At 35.2% G+C, this 25,513-nt stretch overlaps 1 protein-coding gene across 2 annotated transcripts in view; it reads left to right on the top strand.

The window, feature by feature from the left end:
- TSHR (thyroid stimulating hormone receptor) overlaps positions 1 to 25,513 on the top strand; it is a 171,819-nt gene that overhangs the window by 94,847 nt on the left and 51,459 nt on the right. Inside the window, exons 4-7 of one of the 2 annotated variants that reach the window (XM_072625602.1) lie at positions 3,188 to 3,262; positions 16,980 to 17,054; positions 20,642 to 20,716; positions 23,177 to 23,254. In XM_072625602.1, coding sequence (XP_072481703.1) covers positions 3,188 to 3,262; positions 16,980 to 17,054; positions 20,642 to 20,716; positions 23,177 to 23,254 — 303 coding nt within the window. The remainder of the gene's footprint in view (positions 1 to 3,187; positions 3,263 to 16,979; positions 17,055 to 20,641; positions 20,717 to 23,176; positions 23,255 to 25,513) is intronic. The other variant, XM_072625603.1, reaches the window with a different exon arrangement.

Raw genomic sequence — 25,513 nt, forward strand, 5'->3', positions numbered from 1 at the left:
TTTGAATCATCATCATTAACTTTCATTTTATTTTTTATATTAATTTTATTTGTTTTCAATGTTCTACAATAGCTACCATATAACAGATAATTTTTTTCCCTTCCCTCTCCCCTTCCTTCCCTGTCCCTCCCCGAGACTGCATACAATTTTATATAGGTTCTATACATACATTCTTATTAAATACATTTTCACTATAGTCATGTTGTGTAGAAGAATTAAAATGGATGGGAGAAATCATATAACAAACCAAAACATAATACAAAAGAAAATGATCTGTTACATTCTGTGAGTGAATTCCAAATTTCTTTCTCTGAGTATGGAAGACATTTTGCCTTAAAAGACCACTGGAATTTTTTTTTAAGTCCTTGCGTTGCTATCCAAGTCTACCAGAAAAAACTCTCACACGCTGTGGTCGTTGCTGTGCACAAAGTTCTCTTGGTTCTGCTTCTTTCACTTCGCATCCGATCATACAAGTCCTTCCAGGCCTCTCTGAAGTCTTCTTGTTCATCATTTCTTATGGCGCAATAGTACTCCATTACATTCATAATTTATTCAGCCATTCCCCAATTGATGGGCATCCCCTTGATTTCCAGTTTTTGGCCTCCACCAAAAGTTCTGCTATAAATATTTTTGTACATGTGGGACCCTTTCCCATTTTTATGATCTCTTGGGGATACCATCCTAGAAGTGATATTGCTGGGTCGAAGGGTATGCACATTTTTGTAGTCCTTTGGTCATAGTTCCAAATTGTTCTCCAGAATGGTTGGGTCAGCTCACAGCTCCACCAATGAGTTAGTGTTCCAACTCTCCCACATCTCCAACATTTATCATCTTCCTGTCCTGTCATGTTTGCCAATCTGATAGGTGTGATGTGGTATCTCAGAGTTGTTTTGATTTGCATCTCTCTAATCAATAGTGATTTAGAGCATTTTATATGATTATAGATATCTTTAATTTCTTCCTCTGAAAACTGCCTGTTCATATACTTTGACCGGTTATCAATTGGGGAACGACTTGTATTCTTATATATACTTTAGAAATGAGGCTTTTATCACAGACTCTAGTTGCAAAAATTCTTTCCCAGTTTTCTGCTTCCCTCCTAATCTTGGTTGCATTGGATTTGGTTGTGTAATAACTTTCATTTTATTGAAAAGATGATTTGGATATTTGATTTTTGATGCTAAAAACTTGAAATTTTTACTTTTCTCATCTCCCACCCCTCTTTTTTGACAGAGTTCTTTAAAAAGAATCTGTACTCTTCTTGAGGAGAGATGTTAGATTAGATTAGATACCTTGCTAAGTCCTTCAGGAAGTCACTTCACTTTTCTGTGCCTCAGTTTCCTCATCTATACAATGAAGGGATTAGGCTCAGTGTTCTCTAACACACCTTTCAGTGCTAAACCAATTATCCTATATCAAAATGAGATGATAGCAGAGTTTGTAACAAGAGCTATTCTTATAATTAGTCCATTAAGCACCTTTGTTATTTTTCTTTTCCCTCATTTTGTTTATTCTTAAACTCACTCTATCAGACTGAAATGTTATTGTTGTTAGTCCCAACTTGGGGTTTCATTTGTGTTTGGATCTCCCAATGAAGAAATGTTTACTAAAACAACGTATTCTGACAACTGTCCTACAACTTAGGGAGAGTTGGCCAGGCCAGTGGTTGAGTGATTTGCCCAGAGTCTCAAAGCAAGAATGTATCAGACCTTCAAGTCATCCTTATTCCAAGACCATATCTCTGTCAACTAAGTCTTACTGCCTCTCATTTTAAACATTATGGCCACTATTTTTATTTCCTTTAATAAAGTTTCCTATTTCTTATTGTAATAACTATGGGAGGAAATGCAATGAAGAAGTCTAGAGGTATGATTTCATTTATATAGGATACTCTTGGTATAAAAACGGCTCCCACTGGCACAGCTTAACTACTTATTAGTAATTTAGAGTCTTAGAGAATTGTCTGAGTGGCACGGAAAGGATAAATGACTGACCTGGAGAAATACAGTCGGTAAGTGTCTGATCCAGGATTTCAACCCAGATCTCCCTAACTTTTTAAAGCCAGTCCTTTATCCATCAATTATAATACTAGCATTAATATAACTCTCTAAGATACACAAATTACTTTACAAATATTATCTCAATTATTCTCACAAGTCTGAGAGGGAGATGCTGTAATTATTACGATTTTGCAGATGAAGAAACTGAAGGTGAGAGAGCTTAAGTGATTTGCCCAGGGCCACGAGGCAGAATTTAAATTCAGGTCTTTCTGATTCCAGATTCAGCTCTCTATTCACCACCTAGCTACCCAACATATTCTCTCATGCTCTTCAGTTCAGATGAAAACTGTTCTACATTCCTGAGGCCAAAAAATCATTACCCCAGTGGTCAACTTTCTAGTGATGAGTGAACTTCTCTGAATTTTAATAAGCTAGTCTTCACTGGACAGACATCACAAAGCCTGCACTTGAAGGACCAACTAGAACTTACTTGGTAGATTTGCAATTTCATGTACAATCATTTTTTTTATTGTACTGTGTTATGGAAATGTTCATTTTGTTCTGTGAATAGAAAATAAAATAAAATTCAAAATAAAGAATATTATGGATATACAAATAAAAGATAACAGCAAGCATTTATCAAAAACCATTTGTATACAGAGTGCTATGCTTAGGATTAGAGGAGATACAAAGTTAGATAAGACCTGTTCCCTGCCTTCAGGCAGTTTACTCTCTGGTGGAGAGAGATACACCAATACAGATAACTACAATACACAGAATTCATACATTACACGATGAGTGGGCTTTTTTAAATTCTGTTTTATTTTCAGGTCCACATGCTTTCCCTTCTCTTCCCTTCCTCCCCCACATCATTCCCTCCATAGAGAAATGATCAGTGTTTTAGACAAAGTGCTTCATGAGATCTGAATATGATGTTAGCAACAGAGATCATGGTATCACTAGAAAAGTGTGTATATAAACACACACAAATATATATATATATATATATATATATGATATGCATGTGCACAAACATACACATGTATATGTAGATATATATCCTATGTTAAAGTTGTTATGTTATACTATCTGGAGTTCTTGGCTCATAGATTACCCATAACTGATAATAGGTTTTTACTTCATAAGTATTAATTTCTCTTTCCATCTTATATTTTTGTGGTGTTTAGCTACTTATCCATAGATGTAACTCTACAAAGACTGGAGGCCCATTCATTCTACAATTTGAGTAAGATGACTCATATGTAAGTATAACAAAATGGACTACCTGTAGACAAGCCACATCCTCAAATACTTAATAGGGATAATATCTCAAATTATGGCAAGCATCATTAACTTACACTGTTGATCAAAGTTCAATCTTTGCTTTATATACATACACACATATATAATACACATACACACACAATTGATTTAAATACTTTGATATTTCCACACTCTTTGACAAAGTATAGCACCCATTTCTATTAAAAACCCTAGAGAGCATAGGAATAAATAGCATTTACCTTAAAATGATAAGTAATATTTATCTAAAAACCATAAGCAGGCATTATCTGTAATAGGCATAAGATAGAAGCCTTCCCAATATAATCAGGGGTGAAGCAAGGAGACTCATCTTTATCTCTATGATTTCACATTGTACTAGAAATGTTAGCTATCACAATAAAAGAAAAAGAACTTAAAGAAATTAAAACAGTCAATGAAGAAACAAAATTATCACTCTTTGCAGATAATATGATGTTTTATTTAGAGAATCCTAGAAAATCAACCAAAAATCTACTAGAAATAATTAACAGCTTTAGCAAAGTTGCAGGATACAAAATAAACCCACACAAATCACCAGCATTACTAACAAAATCCAACAGCAAAGTATAAATTCCACTTAAAATAACTGTGGATAATATAAAATACTTGAGATTGTACCTGCCAAGACAAACCCAAGAACTATATGAACACTACTATAAAACATTTTTCACACAAATAAAGTGAGATCTAAATAGTTATAAAAACATTATTTCCTCATGAGTAGAGTGAGATAATATAATAAAAATGACAATTCTATCTAAATTAATCTATTATTGTGTCATACCAATAAAACTATCAAAAATTATTATACTGAGCTTGAAAAAATAATAACAAAATTCATCAGGCAGAACAAAAACTCAAGAATATCAGGAGAATCAATTTAAAAAATGCAAAAGAATGTGGTTTAGCCATACCAGATCTCAAACTGTATTATAGAGTGATAATTATCAAAACAATCTGGTATTGGCTAAGAAATAGAGTGGTGGATCAGAGAAATAGATTTGGTACAAATTACATTCTAGTAAATGACTATAATAATCTAGTATATGATCACCCCAAATATTCAAGCTTTTGGAACAAAAACTCATTATTTGACAAAAAGTATTAGGAAAACTGGAAAATAGTATGGCTGAAACTATGTACAGACCAACATCTCACACTGTATACCAAGTCAAGGTCAAAATGGGTTACATGATTTACACATAAAGGGTGATACCATAAGCAAATTAAGAGAGCATGGAATCGTTTGTCTGTCAGATTTATGGATAAAGGAAGAATTTAGGACCAAAGAAGATACAGAGAGCATCATAAAATGTATAATAGACAATTTTATTAAAAAATTTTTGCTCAAGCAAAACCAGTGCAATCAAAATTATAAGGAAAGCAGAAAACTGGGGGCAGGGAGAGATTTTACAATAAGTATCTCTGATAAAAGTCTCATTTCTCAAATATACAGAGAACTGAGTCAAATTATAAAAATACAAGTCACTCACCAACCGATAAATGGTCAAAGGATATGAATAGGCAATTTTCAGATAAAGAAATCAAAACTATGTATAGTCATATGGAAAAAATGCTCTAAATCACTATTGATCAGAGAAATGCAAATTAAAACAACTCTAAAGTAACACCTCACACCTATCAGTGTGGCTAATAAGACAAAAAAGGAAAATGTTGAATGTTGTAGGGGATGTCGGAAAACTGGAATACTAATGCATTGTTGGTAGAGTTGTATACTGATCCAATCATTCTGGAGAGCAATTTGGAACTAGAATACCATGCATAACCTTTGATCCAGCAATACCATTGCTAGGTCTCTATCCTAAAGACATCCCCCCAAAAGGGAAAAGGACCTATTTGTACAAAAATATTTATGGCAGCTCTTTTTGTGGTGGCTAAGAATTGGAAATCAAAGGGATGGTCGTCAACTGGAAAATGGCTAAACAAACTGTGGTATGTGACTGTAATGTTATATTATTGTGCTATAAGAAATGACAAGCAGGATGATTTCAGAAAAACTTGGAAAGACTTACTTGAACTGATGCAGTTCAACAGAACCAGGTGAACCTTGTACACAGTAACAGCAATAATGTAAGGATGATCAGTTGTGAATGACTTAGCTTTTCTCAGCAATACAATGATCCAAGACAATCCCAGAAGACTGATAAAGCATTCCTTGAGACTCCAGGGAAAAAACTGATATTGATTGACTGAAGTATGCTATTGTTCGTTTTCTTTTTTTTCCTTTTGATTGATTCTTCCTGTACAAAATGACTAATGTGGAAATGTTTTGCGTAATTGCAAAAAAGTATTTTCAGGCTCTCTGACTTTGTAGGTGAGTATGCTCCTTCAGGACAGAACAAAGTCTTCCTATATAGTTATGAGGTCTTCATGAACTGCCATGGCCAAAAAAGGGAATTCTTCACCTGGTTGAGAACTGTCCAGCAATCTGCTTTCATACTTCACTAGGTTAGTCCTCTGATGACAGACATCATTTGAAGATCTACACTTAAAGTGTTTCTAATTTGGTAGAGCCTATCAGAGCTTACACTCCACTGGCAAAACCTTTGAAGATACATGGATTCTTCTGCACCACTATGAGTTGTTGGAAGCTAATGCACAAAATAATATTTGGACTTGCACACCTAATTTGCCTTTCTTTGGTACTAGGTTTCATCTTTATCACTATGCTATTTAAAATAGCTATAAACCACATAGTAAGTTTAACATTCCTTGAAGCAAAATTTTGAGAAACCTAGTGGAGAGATGGTCCCCCTTCCCATAATTCAGAATATGTTTGGGTAATATTTATGATTTATTCAGTCTCTTATCCACTTACAGTTCATAACATCAAATCCTAGACAGCAAGCAATGTTTCTCTGGAGCATAATTCCCAACCCAGTTCTCCATGTCTGATTGGCATGATGAGGTTACCAGGACTTTCTTTCTTTGGAGGGTTCAAGAGTTATCTAGTAGGAACAAGATTAAATAGAACTCTGCATATTTACTGCTGGCATTACAAATAATCTACTGCTTCTTTTTCTATCCCATCTCTTGAAGATTCTACTGGGAAAATTTTTCAATAATTTTCTTTTAAATTTTGAAATCACAGCCTTAAAAATCCTTAATTTCCTCATATGTAAAATGAAGAAAGTGAACATGATGATCTTGCAGCTCTAAATCTAAGATCATATGGGGTTTTTACCCCTCTTGAGGATAATTTATTTCTCATAACAATTGAAGTCTGTCAGACATCAAATAACATCAAAAAAAGTGCATTAGGTTAAAAGAGTTTTGGAGTACTTTGGGGTCTGAGACAAACATGCTCTGAAACTCTATCATCTATGATATAATCCTTGTTCTATGCCATCAAAAATTGGAGAGAGAAATCACTTTTAACTGGAAGAGGTAGGGATGTGTGTGTGTGTGTGTGTGTGTGTGTGTGTGTGTATTTGTGTCAGTGAAGGTCTCATAAGGGGGAGGAGGGCAAGGAGGAAACAATTTAAGAAAGGAGGAATGGGATGAGCAAATCTAAAAGTTCAGTTGAGAGCACAGACAGGCTTCTTTTTGTGACACCTGACACAAAATGTCACAATCATTTAATGTTCTTTTAATGCTTAATTACAAAGCTGCTTATAGAGCCAAAGAAACAAAAGTTTAGTCTTAACAGGCAGTGTCTCCATTGCAAAGAAACCTGTCATGGAAAGGGACCCTTTATGAAATGTTTGCATGGGTTGGGAAGGTGGTTCTAGAATTTTAACTTATAACATTCGAATTAGTTTAGTCACTTTAGAAATCACTTTAATTTACACTCATTAGAAGCATTGGAGTTAGGGTTGGAAAAGATATTTAGGTATATTTAGGTCAAATTCCTTATTTTGAAGGGTGGGAAACTGAATCACAGAAAAGTGAAGTGACTTGAACAAGGTAACTTATACAAGGAGCAGAATGAATATTCAAATCTAAATGCTTAGGCTCCAAATTCATAATCTTTTCTGAGGCAGCTAGGCAGTTCAGTGGAACTTCATGGGGCATAGAATCAGGAAGTTCTTCATTCAAGTGTGGCCTCAGTCACTTCCTAGCTATGTGATTCTGAGCATCACTTAACCTCTACTTGCCTCAGTTTCCTCAAATGTAAAATGAGATAATAATAGTCCCTACCTTCTACAGCTGTGGTGAGGATAAAATGAGATAACAATTGTAGAGTGCTTAGTACAATGCCTGATATATAGTAAGGCTATATAAATGTTAACTATTATTTTTTTTGGAGGGAGAAGGTGAGGCAATCAAGGTGAAGTGACTTGACCAAGGTCACACAACTAGTAAGTATCAAGTATTTGAACTCAGGACCTCCTGATTTCAGGGCCAGTGCTCTGTGCCACTGTGCCACCCAGCTGCCCCTAATGTAGTTTTTATTTATAGCACATTTTTTATTTCACCTTAGTTCTTTATTTGTTTTTTGCCTTTTACAAATATTGCTTCAGTCTCTTTTTTAATCTCTCAAATACAAGCAGAATCCATTTTTTTTGTTCGATTATTCCTTGGAATATTAGCATTTTTTAAACTGTTTGCTCTTGTTTCCGTGTTTATATGCCAAATAAAGAAAGATAAATAAAATGGACCTTGTGTAACAGTAAAGAGTTTACCAGATTTCTTTACTTATTAAGATGTTTGTTGGGGAAAACAAGTTCCCAAGGGATATAAAACCCAAATGGAATAGCTTAGATAGAAAAGCTTGTGAGTACAGTAGGGAGGCTTCACCATACTGTGAACTTAGAATCATTAAAAATCGAGCATTTGTTTCTTCTAATCTATGAAACTATGAAAGACCCAGTACCATAAAGGTTTAATTATATTTATATAGCAAAGAAATAAAAGGTATTGCTCTCAGGAAAAACACAAATAAATAAGAGATTTATAACTTTTTTAGGTACTTGGTGAAATGAATAAATCACATCACACAGTGTAGAAGTTTTGTAGTTATTGGGGCTAAATAAGTTGAATGTCTTAAAAATGAAGACTAAACGAATTCTAGATTCTGGGTTCAGCTGTGGCCTGGTATATAGTAAACACTTAGTAAATGCTTATTGACGGATTGACAATCAATATAAAACTGAGTTCCAGCAATTTTTTTAAAATGTGAAAATGTGATTGTGCTTCCCAGACAGTTCAGATTTGCAGAGCCTTAAAATGCAATCTCTCTCATGATGTCTTCTGCAAATGGAAGTGTTTTCTTGAATCTTTTCTCCAAACCCAGAGATTTGTAAACTTCCCTAAATTGACATGGGTTATGTTTACATAATTGCTAAAGTACGAGACATGCTGGGTTATAAATACCTTCTTTGGTTATATGATTATTTTATGTTCTCCTGTTACATAATGTTTTTGGAGTCTTGGTGCTAGAATAAATATGCAGTGGTGATTTTCAAAGCACAGTAAAACCCTATTAATTCAAAATCTGTGGTAATTCAGACAGTATGCATGAAATTCTTGGGGTTTTTTTAATTTTCAAAATCTTACTGGGAAGTAAGGGCAATCCAACCCAAAAAATCAGTAACTCTTTAAAACCAAGGGCTTAAGAAGCAAAAAAAAAATTATTTGAATATAAATTAAATTGACTCAAGCACTTAATTTTTGCATGTTAAAACATTTTTGACCCATTATTGGCTTATTGTAATTACTTGTTATATTTATTATATCTATGGTAAACTAAAGTAAAATAGTACTACTAAGTAAGGTGACATAATTAAATGGAAAATTGCAATTTATAATAACCCTATAATGGATTAAAATACTCTAACATGCAAAAATTAATTCCTTGATCTATACATATATGACACATGTATGCATATATATATGGACAAGGAGTAGACTTGTGATTTCATTTGTATAGGGAATTCCCAAGAAAGTAAACTCCCTCTCTCCATGGAGGTCAGCAATTTCTCTGCAATTTAGATAGCTACTTGGAACACTGAAAGGTTAGTTGACTTGCCAAGGGTCACATAGTCAGATTATGCCAAAATATGTCTAGCACAAGTCAGTTTGACTTGGAGGCCAGCTCTCTGTCCACTATGTTAGACAGCCCTCTCTATTATACTATTCTATATGCTATCATAATATAATATACCTTTATATTATACTAAATGATCCTATACTGTTATATAACATACTATTTATTATAATATTGTATCATATTCCATTATGCTGTGTTTTATTATATTAGATTCAACACTCAAAACTTCCCATTATCACACAAAAGATCATATAATTCTATTTTTTTTTTTACTAGAGCTATGTCTGGATATATATGCATATGCATACACACATATCATCACTTGGAAAATCATATTAAAGAATGAATAATACTAGCATTTATGTAGCACCAAAGTTTGCAAAGTTATTTATTTATCATTTAATCCTAACAACTCTATAACATCAAAAGTGCAAATATGATTATTATCTTTCATTGAATATATAAGGAGATAACTTCAAGAAGTAAAATTGGTAGCAACTAGGTAGCACCGTGGATAGAGCACCAGCCCTGGAGTCAGGAGAACCTGAGTTCAAATGTGACCTTAGATACTTAACACTTACTGGCTGTATGACCCTGGGCAGTCGCTTAACAACAATTAGCCTCCCCAAAATGAAGGGAAATGACTTGCCCAAGGTCATAGTAAGTAATAAGTGGTGGAATCAGCCCTCAGATTCAGGTCTTTTAACTTGTAGTCAGTCTACTTCATGACAATTCTTTCTGATTAATTAAAACTAGGGTGTTTCTTTTTTTATAGTATCTAGCACAAGGTATTCTGCATAACAGGTAAAAAATAAATAGATATCCATGTTGTAGTGGAAAAAGTCCTATATTTGGAGTTAGAAAATCTGGGTTCAGTTCTCATCTATTTCATTTATTACCTGTGTGACTTTGGCCAAGTCATTTAATTTCTTTGTTTCTCAACATTCTTAACTGTAAAGTGCAGAGTTAATGACAAAACTCCTTAAAATGCATCTAAGAACTTTTCCAGTCTTAGGCGCTACAAATTTAAACCATCTTTAAAAAAACACAGGTAGGCAGGCCTTGCACATAGTAGATGCTTAATGTGTTTAATGATTGAATTGAAGTGTGCATGTACTGAATGCACATGTATTGAATATTGAAGGTCATACTGACCTGCCCACACTTCTGAACAGAATGCTTTAAAAAGAAAACAGTATATAAGTTTGAGAAATACAGTGCCTTTGGTGTTCATTTTGTAACTAATGGTATTTTGGATGGTTTCTTTTTTTTTTTTAAACAACTTCCAAAGTCATTTTTGCATTTTCTTCCCCTTAAGATTATCCAGTGCTTGTGAACATCTGAGGCTAATGGCACTGTTTGAGCAGGTGCTATTCAAGTTTCTCCCACCCAGCTCTGGTCCTGGTGTATTGTCTTGGGCTGAAATTTTCTCTAGTTACAGTGTCTCTGAACTATCAGTTCACCCCCACCCTTGCCTGGAATCTCAGTTCAACTTCATTACTTCCATCAACTCTGCAACCCAAGCCAGACTGAAATGGAACAATTCAGGGTCAATTAAATCATTTAGAGGAACTATATTACTAGAGAACATTTTTCTTCATTGTTGTACCCCTAGCTAATGAATTCTAGTACTGTCTCTGCTTTTGACTCCTTCCCTATATGTTCCCCTTTATTCTCTCCCCAATTCCATTTCTTTCAGGATTATAATTTACCATCAGGCTTAATGGAATTATGTTTCTGCCACAATGCTGATTTCATTGGGCAAGTATATTTCTCGAGAGGCTAGTTCTTGGCTCTTTCTGTGGTTTAGTATGGATATTTGGAAAGAAAAAGAGACTGTAGACTCTGATGTTTGATTAAATCAACAAAATATGTTGAATTAGACTGTTAATCTTCAGTAACCTTTCCCGTTAGATAGTCAATAGTGTCACATTCAATCTGAATGTCTATATTTTAAATTCAATGAAAAACTGAAGAGTTTTTATTAAAAAATTCTTGTGCAAAGCTTTCTTTTCTCAGAATGAGAAGATAGGGAATTAATGGGAAAGGATTAATAAAGTATAGTCCAAGTGATCAAGCAGGTGCTTTTGCCAGAGTTTTCCTACTTAGAATTAAGTAATGTTAAAGGCAAGTAGGTAGTATACTACAGAGAGCGCTAACTTTGAGTCAGGAAGACCTGAATCTAAATCCTGTCTTAGATATTTACAGTGTGACCCTGTGTAAGTCAATGAATCTCTCTCAGTCTGAGTTTTCTCTTAAATAAAATGGGAATAAATATAGAACCTAGTCTTTGTTATAAAGCTCAGATATGAGAATGCATGTACAGCTTTGCAAACTTTATAGTAATATAATAATAATGAAAATTATATAACAATAATTATCATCATCATCATTATTGCTGCTGCTGTTGTTATAGAAAGAAGGAATCTTGGAGATTATCCAGTGCAACATTCTCATTTTACTGATGAATAAACCAAGGTTCAGAAAGGTTGTGATGCATAAGCCAATAGCCAGTATTAACTGGCTGGTTCAAGAAGTCTTAAAACTTCAAGTCCAGTCTTCTTTCCAATGTATTTAGGCAAGAGGGACCATGTTGTCTATTTCTTTTGTCTTTTATAGCATGTAGGTACTCAATAACTTTGACTGAAATATAAAAAATAGATTGTATGTCTTCCATCTTTCCTCTCTTTGTACTATGTATATGGATATGGAGTGAAGGAGTTAAGAGACCTATGAAGAGGGTAGAAAGGGAGCTCTTATGTGCTATGAAATCAAGACTACATATGAGTGACTGAACCAGAAATTTCTTATTTTTGATTGGAAAAGGAAGCTGATCTGATTGGTAGAGAGTTCCTCTATATTGGATTGAAGTTGGGATAAGGTTAGTTGAGATGGTTTGAGATGTTGGACTAGGACAGGGGTTATTCATCATTTTTTTATGTCTCGGACACTTTTGGCAGTCTAGTGAATCTCCAGACCCATTTTCAGAATAATTTTTTGAAATGCACAAAACAAAATACATAGCATTATAATGGAAACCAATTATATTGAAATACTTATCAAAATATTATTTTAAAAAACTAAATTAATGGGTCCCAAGTTAAGAACCCTTGGGTTACTTGGATATTGACCAAGATTCGAATGTAGGCACTCATTTTCTGGCCTTTCAGCATAGTGTAGAGAAAAGAGCACAGGTGTGGGTTTAGGGAGACAGAGGAATCACAGAATCTTACAACACTGGAATTGGAAGAGACTACAAGGACCTAGTCCAATCCCAGTCAGAACAGGACCCCTCTTTTACAACATCCCTGACAAGTGGTTGATCAGTCTCCATTCGAAAATGTCCAGTGTGAGTAAACTCATTAGCTCCCAATGTAGCTCATCCCATTTTTTTTTGACAACTCTCATCATTAGGAAGTTTTCCCTAAAACTCCATTGCTTTCTCTCCTTAGTTCCTAGTTCTGCGCTATGAATTCAACCAGAACAAATTTAACTTTTCTTCTTCAAGGCAGCCTTTCACATACTGGAAGATAGCTATTATATTTCCTCAATGTCTCTTTTCTCTCCAACATAAACTCCATTCCCATTCCTTCAACTCATCCTTGTATGGCATAGTTCCCAGTTCTCTCTCCTAATCCCTCTCCTCTCCATATACTCCAGTTTGTCAATATCCTTCCTGAAAAGTAGCATCCAAAACTGAATACAATACTCCAGTTGTGGTCAGACCAAAGCAGAGCACACTGCAGGACCGTCACCTTCCTTGTTCTATATTCTATAACTCTATTAATACTGACTAATTAGCTTTTCTCATTAACATGTCATGTTAATGATTCATACTATGCTTTCAATCTACTAAAATCATCAAATCCTTTTCAGATAAATTACTATTTAGTCATTTCTTTCCCCAGTCTGTAGTTATACAGTTGATTTGATATGGACCCAGCTATAGGACTTTTAAATTTATGTCTATTAAATTACCTCATTTGATTCCATCCCATTAAGAATTTTTGGATCCTGATTTTTTTGTCCTGAGTGCTTAGCTATTTAACGTTGTGCCATTTGCAAATTTTTAAATTAAATTTTGTTGTTTTAATTGACAAGTTTTTATTTTGTCTTCCTTATACCTCCTCTCTCTGAAAAAGAAAAACCTTAAGTATACTGTCTATGTTTCCTTCTAGTAATTGATAGAAATGTTGAAAAGCACAGGGCAAAGGACATATCAACTGTGCAATCAAAGAGAGCCCTTCCTTCATGTTGACATCTATTCATTAATAACTATTCAATCAGTTAATAAACATTTATTAAGCACCTACGGTTTAGTAATCACTGTGCTAAGTAGGAACACAAAATTCTGAGAATGCTAAAACGAAAAAGGTGACAGTTCCAACCCTCAAGGAGCTTATATAATGTAATGGAGAGGACAACGCATAAAAAGAAGCTAAAATAGGGGAAGGGAAGAGGGAAGTTATCTGGCACAGGAGTATGGCGGAGAAGACCAGAAAATATAGCCATGTAGGATATGAAGAAATGGTTACTTTAAAAGGAGGTTTTGGGAGGAATGTATTGCTCTGCCCACTAATCAGAAAGGTACTGCCAAGGTCTGAGTATCAAGGTTAATTTGATCTTGATCAAATTGGGGGCATAGGAAAGAAGAGGCATAGAGGGGGGAAATGAACTATTCTTCTTGCCTGGTCATTCAATCAACAATCTCACTACACAGTATGTAATAAATCTAGCCTTCCTCTTGTCCATAAGAATATTATAAAAGGTATAGTCAAATGCCTTGCTAAAATTAAAGTGTACTACATCTGTGATATTTCCTTAAATTAATTGTTGGTGTAGTGACATTGTTGAAAAAGTAAATCTGGTGAGTCTAGCATGGCATGTTCTTTCTGAACTCTTGATGGCTCTAAGGTCTTACCTTTCACATGCTATCCCTTTATTAACAGATTCTAGAATTTTGCCCTGAATTAAAAGCTAGGCTTATTGGCCTCTATGTTGCATTTTCTCTCTTATCTTCTTTGGAGACTGGGGACATTTGCCTATCTCCAGTATTGTGGCACCTTCTCAATCTCCATGATTTTTCAAGTCACTAACAGTAGCTTAGCAATCACACTGCCAATTCTGAAGTAAGTAAATTCTTCTCTCTCCCCCATAGTTTCCTCATCTATAAACTGAAAAAAAAATGTCCAAAAGCTCCTTTCATTCCTAAGATTCATAATGACTGGTTCATTCCACTTAGGAAATCAAACTAAATTATCCCATTAAGTTAACAGGACTCTAAGTGGAATGAATTAATTAACTCCTGAGGTATGAGGCCCTGATTTTCATCATTAATAATATAATCAGTTGTACTATGACCAGGGTTTTGGAAAAAGTGAATTTGTTCAAACACAGTTGAAATATTAGGGAACATTCTGAGCAAAACACAAATTTTGAGTTGGCTTCTGTTCACTTTCTTCTGAGAGAAAAAGCAAGGAGGTAGAAAACAACCATTTTAAAACACCCACTTCTCCAAGCAAGCATAATTTCTTTTGTCAATTTCTTTTTGTCAATTTCTTTGTACTACATTTATTTCATTTCTTTTGGTGAAATGGTGAAGTACAACCTTTAAGAGGAGAAGGCTGGTTTGAACCACTTCCACCATCAACCCCACTCTCACTCCCCTGACCCCACCATAGCCTTTGCTGGAGGCCTAGAGTTGAGGACTGCCCAACTTGCTCCAGGTCCAGCAACAGACTAAGGCCATGGACGCAGTGATTGTTAAGTGTATTACTTATGTATTTCTTAGCCATTTAAAAGTTATAAAATTATACTTTATGTAATGCAATAAATAATTTATATAATAAACAATTTATTATATATTTATTATAATTATTTTATAACTTATAATAAATGTATAATAAAATAAAAAATGTAATAAAAATATAATAAAACATTTTTCACTAGGTTGCTTCCTTTTTGGATGTTATTGTTAAAGTTTTTGAATGTTACATTTTTCCCATAAGTTCTGTGGTTTTTTTATTGCTCAATTTTGCATAGTATACTGTTTCTAGGGAATGTATATCACATTATAGAGTTGTCTGTGTTATCTCATACGTATGGAGTGCTTTATACTTTGAAATACACGTGTTCTCATGATAATTATAATTTTATCACAAAGGGTATTTACATATTTATAATTATTTCTCATTATCAAAATAGAATTTCCACAGATGCTTTATGTCCATTTATTACAAACTGAATACTTTGATAGGTCTGTGAATATGTCAGTATGGATACTTCCTCTCCACCAATGCATACTATAACCTCTTGTCCAGAATGCATCACCACACATGTTGGAGATCTTCCTCTGATCCCTCTGATATTTCACATGTATCAATATAATACTCAAGCTATCTGTCTTTGTCATGTCCTGACCAATACACCACCTTACATCTTGCACACATCATCATTATTAAGAGGATAGGGTCTGAATATCCTTACCATATATCTTTTCCATTGCCTATTGAGTTACTTGCAATTTTAATTCTTCTTTGTTCAGACTGCTTCATAATTTGTGGCTATTTGGCGTTAATAGCAGAATATAGATATTAATTAAATTGTTTAGAATCACTTAAATTATTGGCCCATAGTGAGTGCCTAATTTTCTTCCTTCTTTCCTTTCTTCTTTCCTTCCTGTCTCTCTCTCCCTCCATTTCTTTCTTCCTTTCTTTTTCTTTCTTTCTCTTTCTTTTTTCTTCCTTCCTTCCTTCCTTCCTTCCTTCTTTCCTTTCTTCCTACTTTCCTTTCTTCCATCCCTCCTTCCTTCTTTCCTTTCTTCCTACTTTCCTTTCTTCCATCCCTCCTTCCTTCCTTTCTTTCTTCCTTCCTTCCTTTCTTTCTTCCTTTCTTCTTTCCTTCCTTCCTTCCTTCCTTCCTTCTTTCCTTCCTTCCTTCCTTCCTTCCTTCTTTCCTTCCTTCCTTCCTTCCTTCCTTCCTTCCTTCCTTCCTTCCTTCCTTCCTTCCTTCCTTCCTTCCTTCCTTCCTTCCTTCCTTTCTTTCTTTCTCTGTTATCAATTAAGGAATCTGCAGCGCTTCTAAAGTCAGTACCTTTCAGACTTATTCATTATGCATTTAATAAGCAAATTATAGAAACAAGACCATATTGTGATACCAGATGGGACCACCTAACCTTCTACTCCATGAGTGAGCTGCTTTGCTTGCTTTGTTGGTATTATAAATAGCGATGATGGTATTTGCCCATGAATGCCAGCACCACAGTGGATAAGCTGTGTGTGTCTGTGTGTGTACCTAATTATGCCTAAATGGAAACAAAAAAGGACTGGTGAATACAACCAAAACAAAGGTTCCCCCATTCACACAGTTTAGCTAGAATCAGACCAAAGCTGGCGAAGCAACCTAGCTACCATAGGCAGCAAAGAATGAAAAGGCCTCTCTTCCCTGAGTGGAAAGCAATTTGTTGTAATTCTGCCAATAGGTAGTTATTCTTATCTCTTAATTCAAACTCATTTATTTTTTTCTCTGGGGTTCTTTTAATGTCTTGCTTCTTTGAGTTTTGTGGCGAATGAAGAAAGAGCTCAGGCATTTTATTTAGCACAATATTTTTCAGCTTGTGAACTTGTTCATTTTAACTTTTGCAGAGAAATTCGAAATACTAGAAGCTTAACTTACATAGATCCTGATGCCCTAAAAGACCTGCCTCTCTTAAAATTCCTGTAAGTATTGGAAACTGTTCTTTACAAGGGAATTGCCATGCTGTCTTTTAGTCAGAGCTGTCCCTAGGATAGGGCTGGGATAAATCACATGACACCTCCCTCCCCATCCTCCAATAACCCTGATCATTTTTACCCAAATGAAAGCCAGTTCAAATGAGCATTAAGACCGCTCTTGAAGGAAAAAGAAGTCATAGATGGACAACATGAAGCCTGAAGGGAATGTATGTAGAAGGAGGAGAAAGGCAGTTCTAGTCCCTTTGCCATGGGAATGCTTTATAGGTTGATATGTGTGTGCATGTGTATATGTGCCTGTATTTGTACAGAGATACACGTATGTTATCTATGTAAAGGTTAATAGCCCCTTGCTCCTTCCCCCCAATAAATACATATGTGCATACATATACATACATATGTATGCCTCCAGATTAGGAATTCTTAATCTTTTTGGTGGCAGGTACTCTGCTTGCTGTCTGTTGAGATCTATGGATCCCTTCTTAGAGTAATGTTTATAAATTAAGATGCTAAACTCCACTCAGAGGATAGTGAAAATAAAGATGTAATTTTTTTTTCCCTCTAAGGTCACAGATGCCCCTGAAATCTATCCATAGAAGGTTCAAGGGTATACTGACAAATATTTAACAATCTGCTCTCTGGGGAAAAAAATGTCACATGACACACTTTTAAATTTAATCTGCATTATTGTTTTCCCATCATTTTCTTAAGTCTAGACAATTAACCAACCAATAAATTAAGCCCTGATTTGTAGTTTCACAATATCCAAAATAAAAATATTCATGCTGACATTAACAATTAGTGACTGGCTCTCATGAGCTAGTCAGAGCTGGCTCTGGGAAATTGCAGTATACATCCTTGGAGGTCCATAGATTCTAGGTCAAGAACCTCTGCTTTAGAAGTTTTTATTTCCACACCAGATGGTGGAACCACTTCTTTCAATCCAATTCAATAAACTTTCAATTAAGAGCCTGCAGTGTGGATGGGGAAAATAGTGTGCTGAGGATAGTACGATACAACAGTTTTATAGCCCACCCCCCCCCCCCGACCTTCTGCCTCTGAGTCATTACCTGATCAGTTATTCTCTGTAATAGCATAGGAACTCCATTGTGGAGGTCAGCCTGATTTATGATATGTCACAAGGACAGTTCAGCCTATAGTCATGGAGTTGCTGTCATCTAATGATGGGAGCTGTTCTTTTCCCTTTCTTTGGTACATCTAAGACTCTTGGTGACTACAAGGTCAGAACTCTCCAAACTTTATTAGAGTCTTTTTTTTTCTTCTAAGACAGTATTTAGCAGAGGTGGAAATCAATTAGATCCTACATCCCTAAAAAAACATTGTATTATGGGAAAAGTCCAAGGCACTTAAAGGATATGAAATAAAAAGCAAAAAGGTAATTTTTAAAAAATCAGTCAGTTTCTCCCGATGCCTAAATCATACTAGTTACATTTTTCAGTTTGAATCACCTCCAATTCAACCTTCAGACTGTTAGAAGATTAATCTAGTCATGTCATTCCTGTGCTCAAAACCTTTCAGTGACTTTGATGTTTGTCTCCTGACACCACTCCCAACCTTTCTCAGATCTCTTCCTCTTCCTCACACACGCTCAAAGCCTATTGTGTCCTTTAGCATACCGACCTCTCTTTTAGTAATCTATACTTTAGGGTCAAATTAGAGTACTCATTGTTCTATGAATATGTCCAATGCCTTTCCACTTCTATATAGTTACTATAGTTCTATAGTTCCCATATAGCCATCTGTATAGCTAGAATAGTTTTGCCTATTATCTGCCTTTTGTAATCTTACCAAGTTTCAGTTCAAATATCAGCTCTTTCATGAAACTTACTCTGATCACCCGATTAGAAATAATTCTTCCTTCATTAGAACTCTTTTATCTCCCTAAAACACATCGAGACAATACATACATAATGCAGGTATTATGAGACAAAGATGTCATTTGCCTCATATGCACCACAACCAACCAACAAATATTTAAAAAGTACTTCCCATGTACTGAAACTATGCTCAGGCATTGATGGAGTGGTTTAGAATAAACTAAAAACCTTATAAAGGGAATTCTAAGTGAAGAATCCTACCTTAAAGTATCGACTTTGCCCAATTCCAGTGGGTGAAAAGGCAACTGAACTAATGATCGGACTGTATATATGAAGTTTAAACTCCCTTTTAGTTATTATGGATCAGGGAGGAGATGTTATAGTTAATCAAACATTTAGCTTAATGCTATAAAGTTACCACATATGCCATATATACATAAATTATTTTTTTTTTAAAAAATCCATTTTATTAGCTCTTGAAGGAGGACTGATTCACCTATCTTTGTACCTATTCCCAGCATAATGCTTTGTTCAAAGTGGATATAAATGGTGACTTAATGAAACATAATGAGAAATGATTTCAAAAAATATTTTAGGATTTTGCAGTGTCTTGAGGACTAAAATAAAATAAAAGATAAACATAGGTCTATTATTAAAAATAATTTCTGATTGTTTTCATTTATCTGAACATATCCATATTTGAAGTTTTATGCCACTGTGCTAGTGTTACAGAGCCACTTTGGAGGAAGACTTATTTCTTAACATATCACTATAAAATCTGAACGAGAAAACCAAGTTTCAGTAAAAACAAATTCTTATACATTTGTACGCCTCCTCCACTCAACTTAATAAGCAAGCAAAAGTTAAAGGAAAAGGAATCTGAAGTCAATATGCACTCTTTAGTCTCACTGAGTCCAGATGAATGTTGGTTTTCATCTAATTTGATATCTGGTTGAGAAAACATCTGTCTTGATGCAAGCCCTTCTGAATGGAGACATTTCACCAAGCATTAAATAAGCAACAAAGGTGTATTATTCATTTACTACGAGCTAGGCACCATGCTATGTACACAACGTATCAAGTGAAAATAAAAGATGCCCACGTTGAAGGATCCTACATGCAACTAGAGGAAACAATATATGTGCAGATCAATAAATCATATATATATATACATATATATATATATATATGTATATATATATATAAAGAGAGAGAGAGAGAGAGAGAGAGAGTAAATGCAAAGTAATTTCAAGACACATATTGCATGAGGGATGAGGAAAGATTTCATGAAGTAAATGACATTTGAGTCAGATGTGAAGGGAGCCAGAGATTTTAATAGGTGGAAATGAGGAAGAAGTGTATACCAAGCATGAGGTACACAGCCTGTGTAAAGGCAAAGAGATGGGAGATAGACTTTTGTGTACAAAGAACAGCAAGAAAGCGAGTAATAGAAATTATCTGTCAGAAAGCATTCATATTCAAAGATTATACATCCAGTTCAGAAAGCAGAAACACTCATTTAGAAGAAGGGGGAAAAGATCCTGAAGTGGAGAAGAAGAAAGTATGGATGAAGGAATGTCACATTTTTTGAGAAATCTACATAGCAAAAATCAACAGATCAATGATCCAGAAATGGTATATTAGTAATATAATAAAAAAATCCTATGTTTTGTGCATGTTTGTGATGCATTCTTAAACCTAACTTCTATCTTTGTTTCTTTGATCCCTGTAATTTAGTGGGATTTTCAATACTGGACTTAAAATATTTCCTGACTTGACCAAAATTGATTCAGCTGATGTGTTCTTTATACTGTAAGTAAGCATATAACTTTTCAATGTTACTGACTCCAAAGATATCAGTTAGATAAATACCCCCCCACACACACACAAAGATAATGGAAACCTTGAAATTCAAAATTCTCTTAAATCACATTTATTTGGCAAACTTGTATTGGTCCTTTACATCTCATATGACAATGATCACAAAACGCTTTCAACATCAGAATTCTCATGATGTCTATATCATTATTATTTCTAATAACAAATGTAAAGGAGACCTGATTTCATCAGTATGGGGACATCTGAGAGTGGGAATTTCTTCCTCCAATACGAATAGCCGTCTCTCTGGGACTTGATAGATTTTTTTGAAGGCAAGTCTAGCACTCCACATAGCATACCACACTAACTCTGTTTGTAAATATTATCCGTAGTTTTGATGGTAGTAGTGATTGCAGCAGGAATTGTGGTAATACTGCTTTAATTTTGATTGAATATTTTCACATCCATGTTTGTTCTACTTAATTGTGGAATAGCTAGGTGGTATTAATTGATAGTGTACTGGACCTGGGTCAGGAAGACCTAAGTTCAAATCTGATCACAGACACTTACTAGCTGGCCCCTAGATAAGTCACTTAACCCTGTTTGCCTCAGTTTTCTCATTTATAAAATGAGCTGGAGAAATGGAAAACCACTCTAGGATCTTTGCCAAGGAAACCCCAAATGGGGTCATGAAGAGTTAAGACACAACTGAAAAATGACAAAGCAACAAAAATTTTGCTATGCGAACCTGAGCTACAATCCTTTGTATCTTTTTTTGTCCTTTGTAGCTTGGGGCTGCTAACTAAGATATTTCATAGGATTTAAAGAGAGCAAGTAAGGCAGTGGCTAGAACCCTGGAGCAGAAGACCTAGGCACTCAGAAACTGAAGGAATAAATGAAAACCTAAGATTTAGTCCTAGTTCTACTCATTATTAACTGTGTAACCTTGGTCAGATTTCTTAAATTTTCTCGGCCTGCATTTCCTTGCGTGTGTAAGAGGCAGTGTAGTATAGAGAAAGAGCACCATGTTTAAGGTCAAGGAATTCAGGTTTAATTCCTGGTTCTGATTTTTGTTACCAGTGTTGTTGTTCAAGTCATTTAGTTGTGTCCAACTCTTTGGGGCCTGTTTTGGGGTTTTCTCAGCAAAGACACTGGAGTGGTTTGCTATTTCCTTCTCCAGCTCTTTATACAGGTGAGAAAACTGAGGCAAAAAAGGTAAAGTGACTTCCCCAGTTCGAAATGACAGTTGGTAAGTATCTAAGACCAGATTTAAACTCAGGTCCTCCTGATTCCAGATGTGGCACTCTATCCACTGAGCCACCTAACTGTCCTCTTGGCACATAGTAAGTGGTTAATAAATTTTGTTTCATTCCTAGGGAAAACCTAGTGGCCCAAATGAGATGATAAAGTACTTCCTAACTCTGTTAACATTCCATAAATGCCATTGTTGCTGTTCAGACCTATCAGTCATGTCCAACTCATCATGACCCTATTTGGGGTTTTCTTGGCAAAGATACCAGAATGTTTTGCCATTTCCTTCTCCATTACTGGTGTGGCCTTTGGCAAATCACTGAACCATTCTGGATGTCAGTCTTCTCTTCTGTAAAATGAAAGATTTGGGCTGGACTAGGTAATCTCAAAGATCCCTTGAAGATTTAAATCCTGTGGCCTATCTAGTGGAACTGAGATTAAACTCCAGGTCTGCATCCTTTTATCCAACCAAAACATTTTTATTGACTACTTATGTCTTCTGATTTCTGTTCTACCTTATGCTGTCTCTCTTTATTACCTTATCAGGCATTTTATAGTTCTGATTCTCAATGTTACAATGGGAAAAGTCAGTTATAGGGAAGTACACAGGTCAAGTTTTTGAAGAGGAGCTAGCAGCATCTGAAGATATTGTCAAAAGTGCCAACTCCAAGGCTTCCACCCTGCTTCAGTGTGCCACTGTCCAGATAAAGGGACAAGTCATTTTCAAGAAGTCTCGTTGACTTAGAGAAGCTCCAAAGAGCCACGTATCCAGCACAGTTAGGCCAGTAAAGTGCTTGTGGCTAACACTTGAAAATTTTAATTGTCCTACTGCCTTTCTTCAATCCTTTTTTATAGCCATTGCACAGCTGGAGAAGTTCAATATTTACTAACACTCGCATTTCTTAGATAATTTGTCAGTCGATAACCTTATCAATTATTCAAGGAATGCACAATTTCACATTTTAAGTTATTGACCTACCTGTGCTGATCAGCCTATTAGATTCTCACTTCATTGGAGTGGACCCACCAAGCAAACTGTCTGACTTCAGAGGCTCCATGGGATTAAAAGAGAAATGAATTTAGATTTAGCTGTTGATGCCAATTCTCTGGAAGGGTACTAATGTAGCAAAAGACCTTGGACTAGGTTAATTTAATGTTTTGACTTTTTTCTCATCATAGTTTTTCTTTTTTCCCTTTTTGCAGTGAAATTACAGATAACCCTTTTATAACTTCAGTTCCTGGGAATGCTTTCCAAGGACTGTGCAACGAGACCTTAACCTTGTAAGTGCTGTCTGCTGAATTCCTGTCACCCCTACCTTTCTATTCAGTTCATTACCATATACCATATACCCATTACACTGGAGCTCCTAACACAAAGGCATATTTCCCCAGTGAGGCTTGTTAAGCTTCTGAAAGGGCACACATTATATGGGCCCAGGAGTGCGGCTACACAAGCCTACTCCGGGTTTAGAATGGTTAGACCCATTGTATGTTATCAAAAGCAGACTTTTTAAAAAAATCTCTTGAAATCTGGGAAATTCAGAGTTTCTAACTGTGGTTATAAAAAAATAATGGGAAAAATAATTTAACTCTTTGTGTTTACCCTTCTTTGACAAGAAAGAGATCCTTTGCTGAAGTATTAAGTCCTTGAACAGAATATGACTTTTACCTGAACCCAATCTAGTCCTGGGAAGTCCAGTCAGTTACTGACTGTTTCTCTCCCTCCCTCCTCTCTCCCTGCCTTCCTTTCTTTCTCTCTCCCAATGGAAGGAAAATGAGGAATTGTAAGCATATGGAAATAAGCACACAAGAGTCAAACCATAGTTCTGATGAAATGGAAATTTCAGTCTAACTTCCTAACCTTTTCCTATTGTTTCTTTACTTGCAAGATTCATTTCCTTTGGATTGTGTTATCTATTATTTATTATTGTTGCTATTGTTAGCTCAGTGATGCAGTGAATAAAGAATATTGGACTTGGAGTCAGAAAAACCTGAGTTCAAATCCTCCCTCAGATGTTTACCGACTATGTGACCCTGGACAAGTCACTCTACCTCCCATAAAATCATCTTCATCTGTACTAAAATCTTTCTTCATCTGTACTTCACAGGATTGGAGTGAGGATCAAATGAGATGTCGCTTTGCAAACCTTAAAAGACTATACAAATTCCAGTCTTACTTGTCTATCTTAAGTCAAATTAAAAGTATCTCAAATATGCAGGAGCCTCCTCTTCTTTTCATAGTATGAGAGAGAAATTGCTGAAATATGACTCTCACTTCTGGAACACAGTGAAGATATATACCTTAAGACTATGAGATTTAGAGCTGGAAGAAACCTTGGAGATCATTCATTTATCCTTTCCATTTTACATATAAAGAAACTGAGACTTTGTTCTTATTTAAATGCATACTCATAGAATCAACTTGACCATCTCCTATGTGGAACCCAGAAAACAAAAGAAGGGCAAAATGTTCTTCCCACGCACCCACCCAAAACAGCACTATGATAGATTCAAGGGAGATGAGCTTGAAGCAGTAAAGAATAAATATTGACTCTGGCTCTACAATTGCATTATTTTAAACAATTTCCTTTCATACTTCAATCCCCTCACCTGTGAAATAGGAGAAATAATAGTGCAGATTAGACTTTCTGAGTTGTTATATGTTCCATGAACTTATTTTATAGTAATGTGATTTAAATCTTTTTTTCTTTAAATCAGGCAGCCCACTCACAAGTCCCAAATCTAAATTCTGTGACCCTAAGATCTCATTACTTTTTTAGTTATGTTTGACTGTAAGGTGACTGTAGTTCAACTTTTTTCAAGAGTAGTGAGGTCGTTGTCAGTGGATGTCACCAAATGGACAATGAATGCCCACTTGTTAGGAATGTAGTAGATAATATTCATTCTTTGCATAGGAGCTAAATCTTTGAAATCCCTTCCAGCTCTATAATTCTTTGATTCTTTAAAAATAAACAAATAAACCAAACCATATAAATATTTTAAAAAGAATGTTTCATATCTTACTTATTTCACTGTAGCATTGACTTGTGCTTGAAGCAAATTTATAAAATAGGGCCCTGATTAATAATAATTCTATAATTGAAAAGGTAGTTTTTAAACGGCTTCTATTTATGTCCTCAGTTAGAGAGCAGAACTCTCCAGCAACGCTCTGGGACTGAGTCTTCAAACTCTGCACTAGGAAAGGTCCCTCTCTTCTTCAAAGCTTCCATTGTGTCCTCATGACACAAAGGGACACTCAAAAACATAAGAACAATAATAAATATTTGTGAGAAACAATGTTGAAAGAATTATTTGACAGAATAAATTTAAGAAAAACAGAAATAGAAGTAATATGGGATGGGACAAGCCCCAGCTAGCTTGTTTCTCTCAGGCAAGCACTGAATAAATCACACATAGTCATCTATGTTTCCCAGCTTTTCCATTTAGATAGAGGTCATCTCTCATGGTCTTAAAGAAGGGAATTACAGATGTGGTAGACCCCAGTTGCTGCTTCCAATCATGCTACTGCCATAGGAACAC

This window comes from Notamacropus eugenii, chromosome 7, assembly GCF_028372415.1.
Source record: "Notamacropus eugenii isolate mMacEug1 chromosome 7, mMacEug1.pri_v2, whole genome shotgun sequence".
Classification (NCBI taxonomy): Eukaryota; Metazoa; Chordata; class Mammalia; order Diprotodontia; family Macropodidae; genus Notamacropus; species Notamacropus eugenii.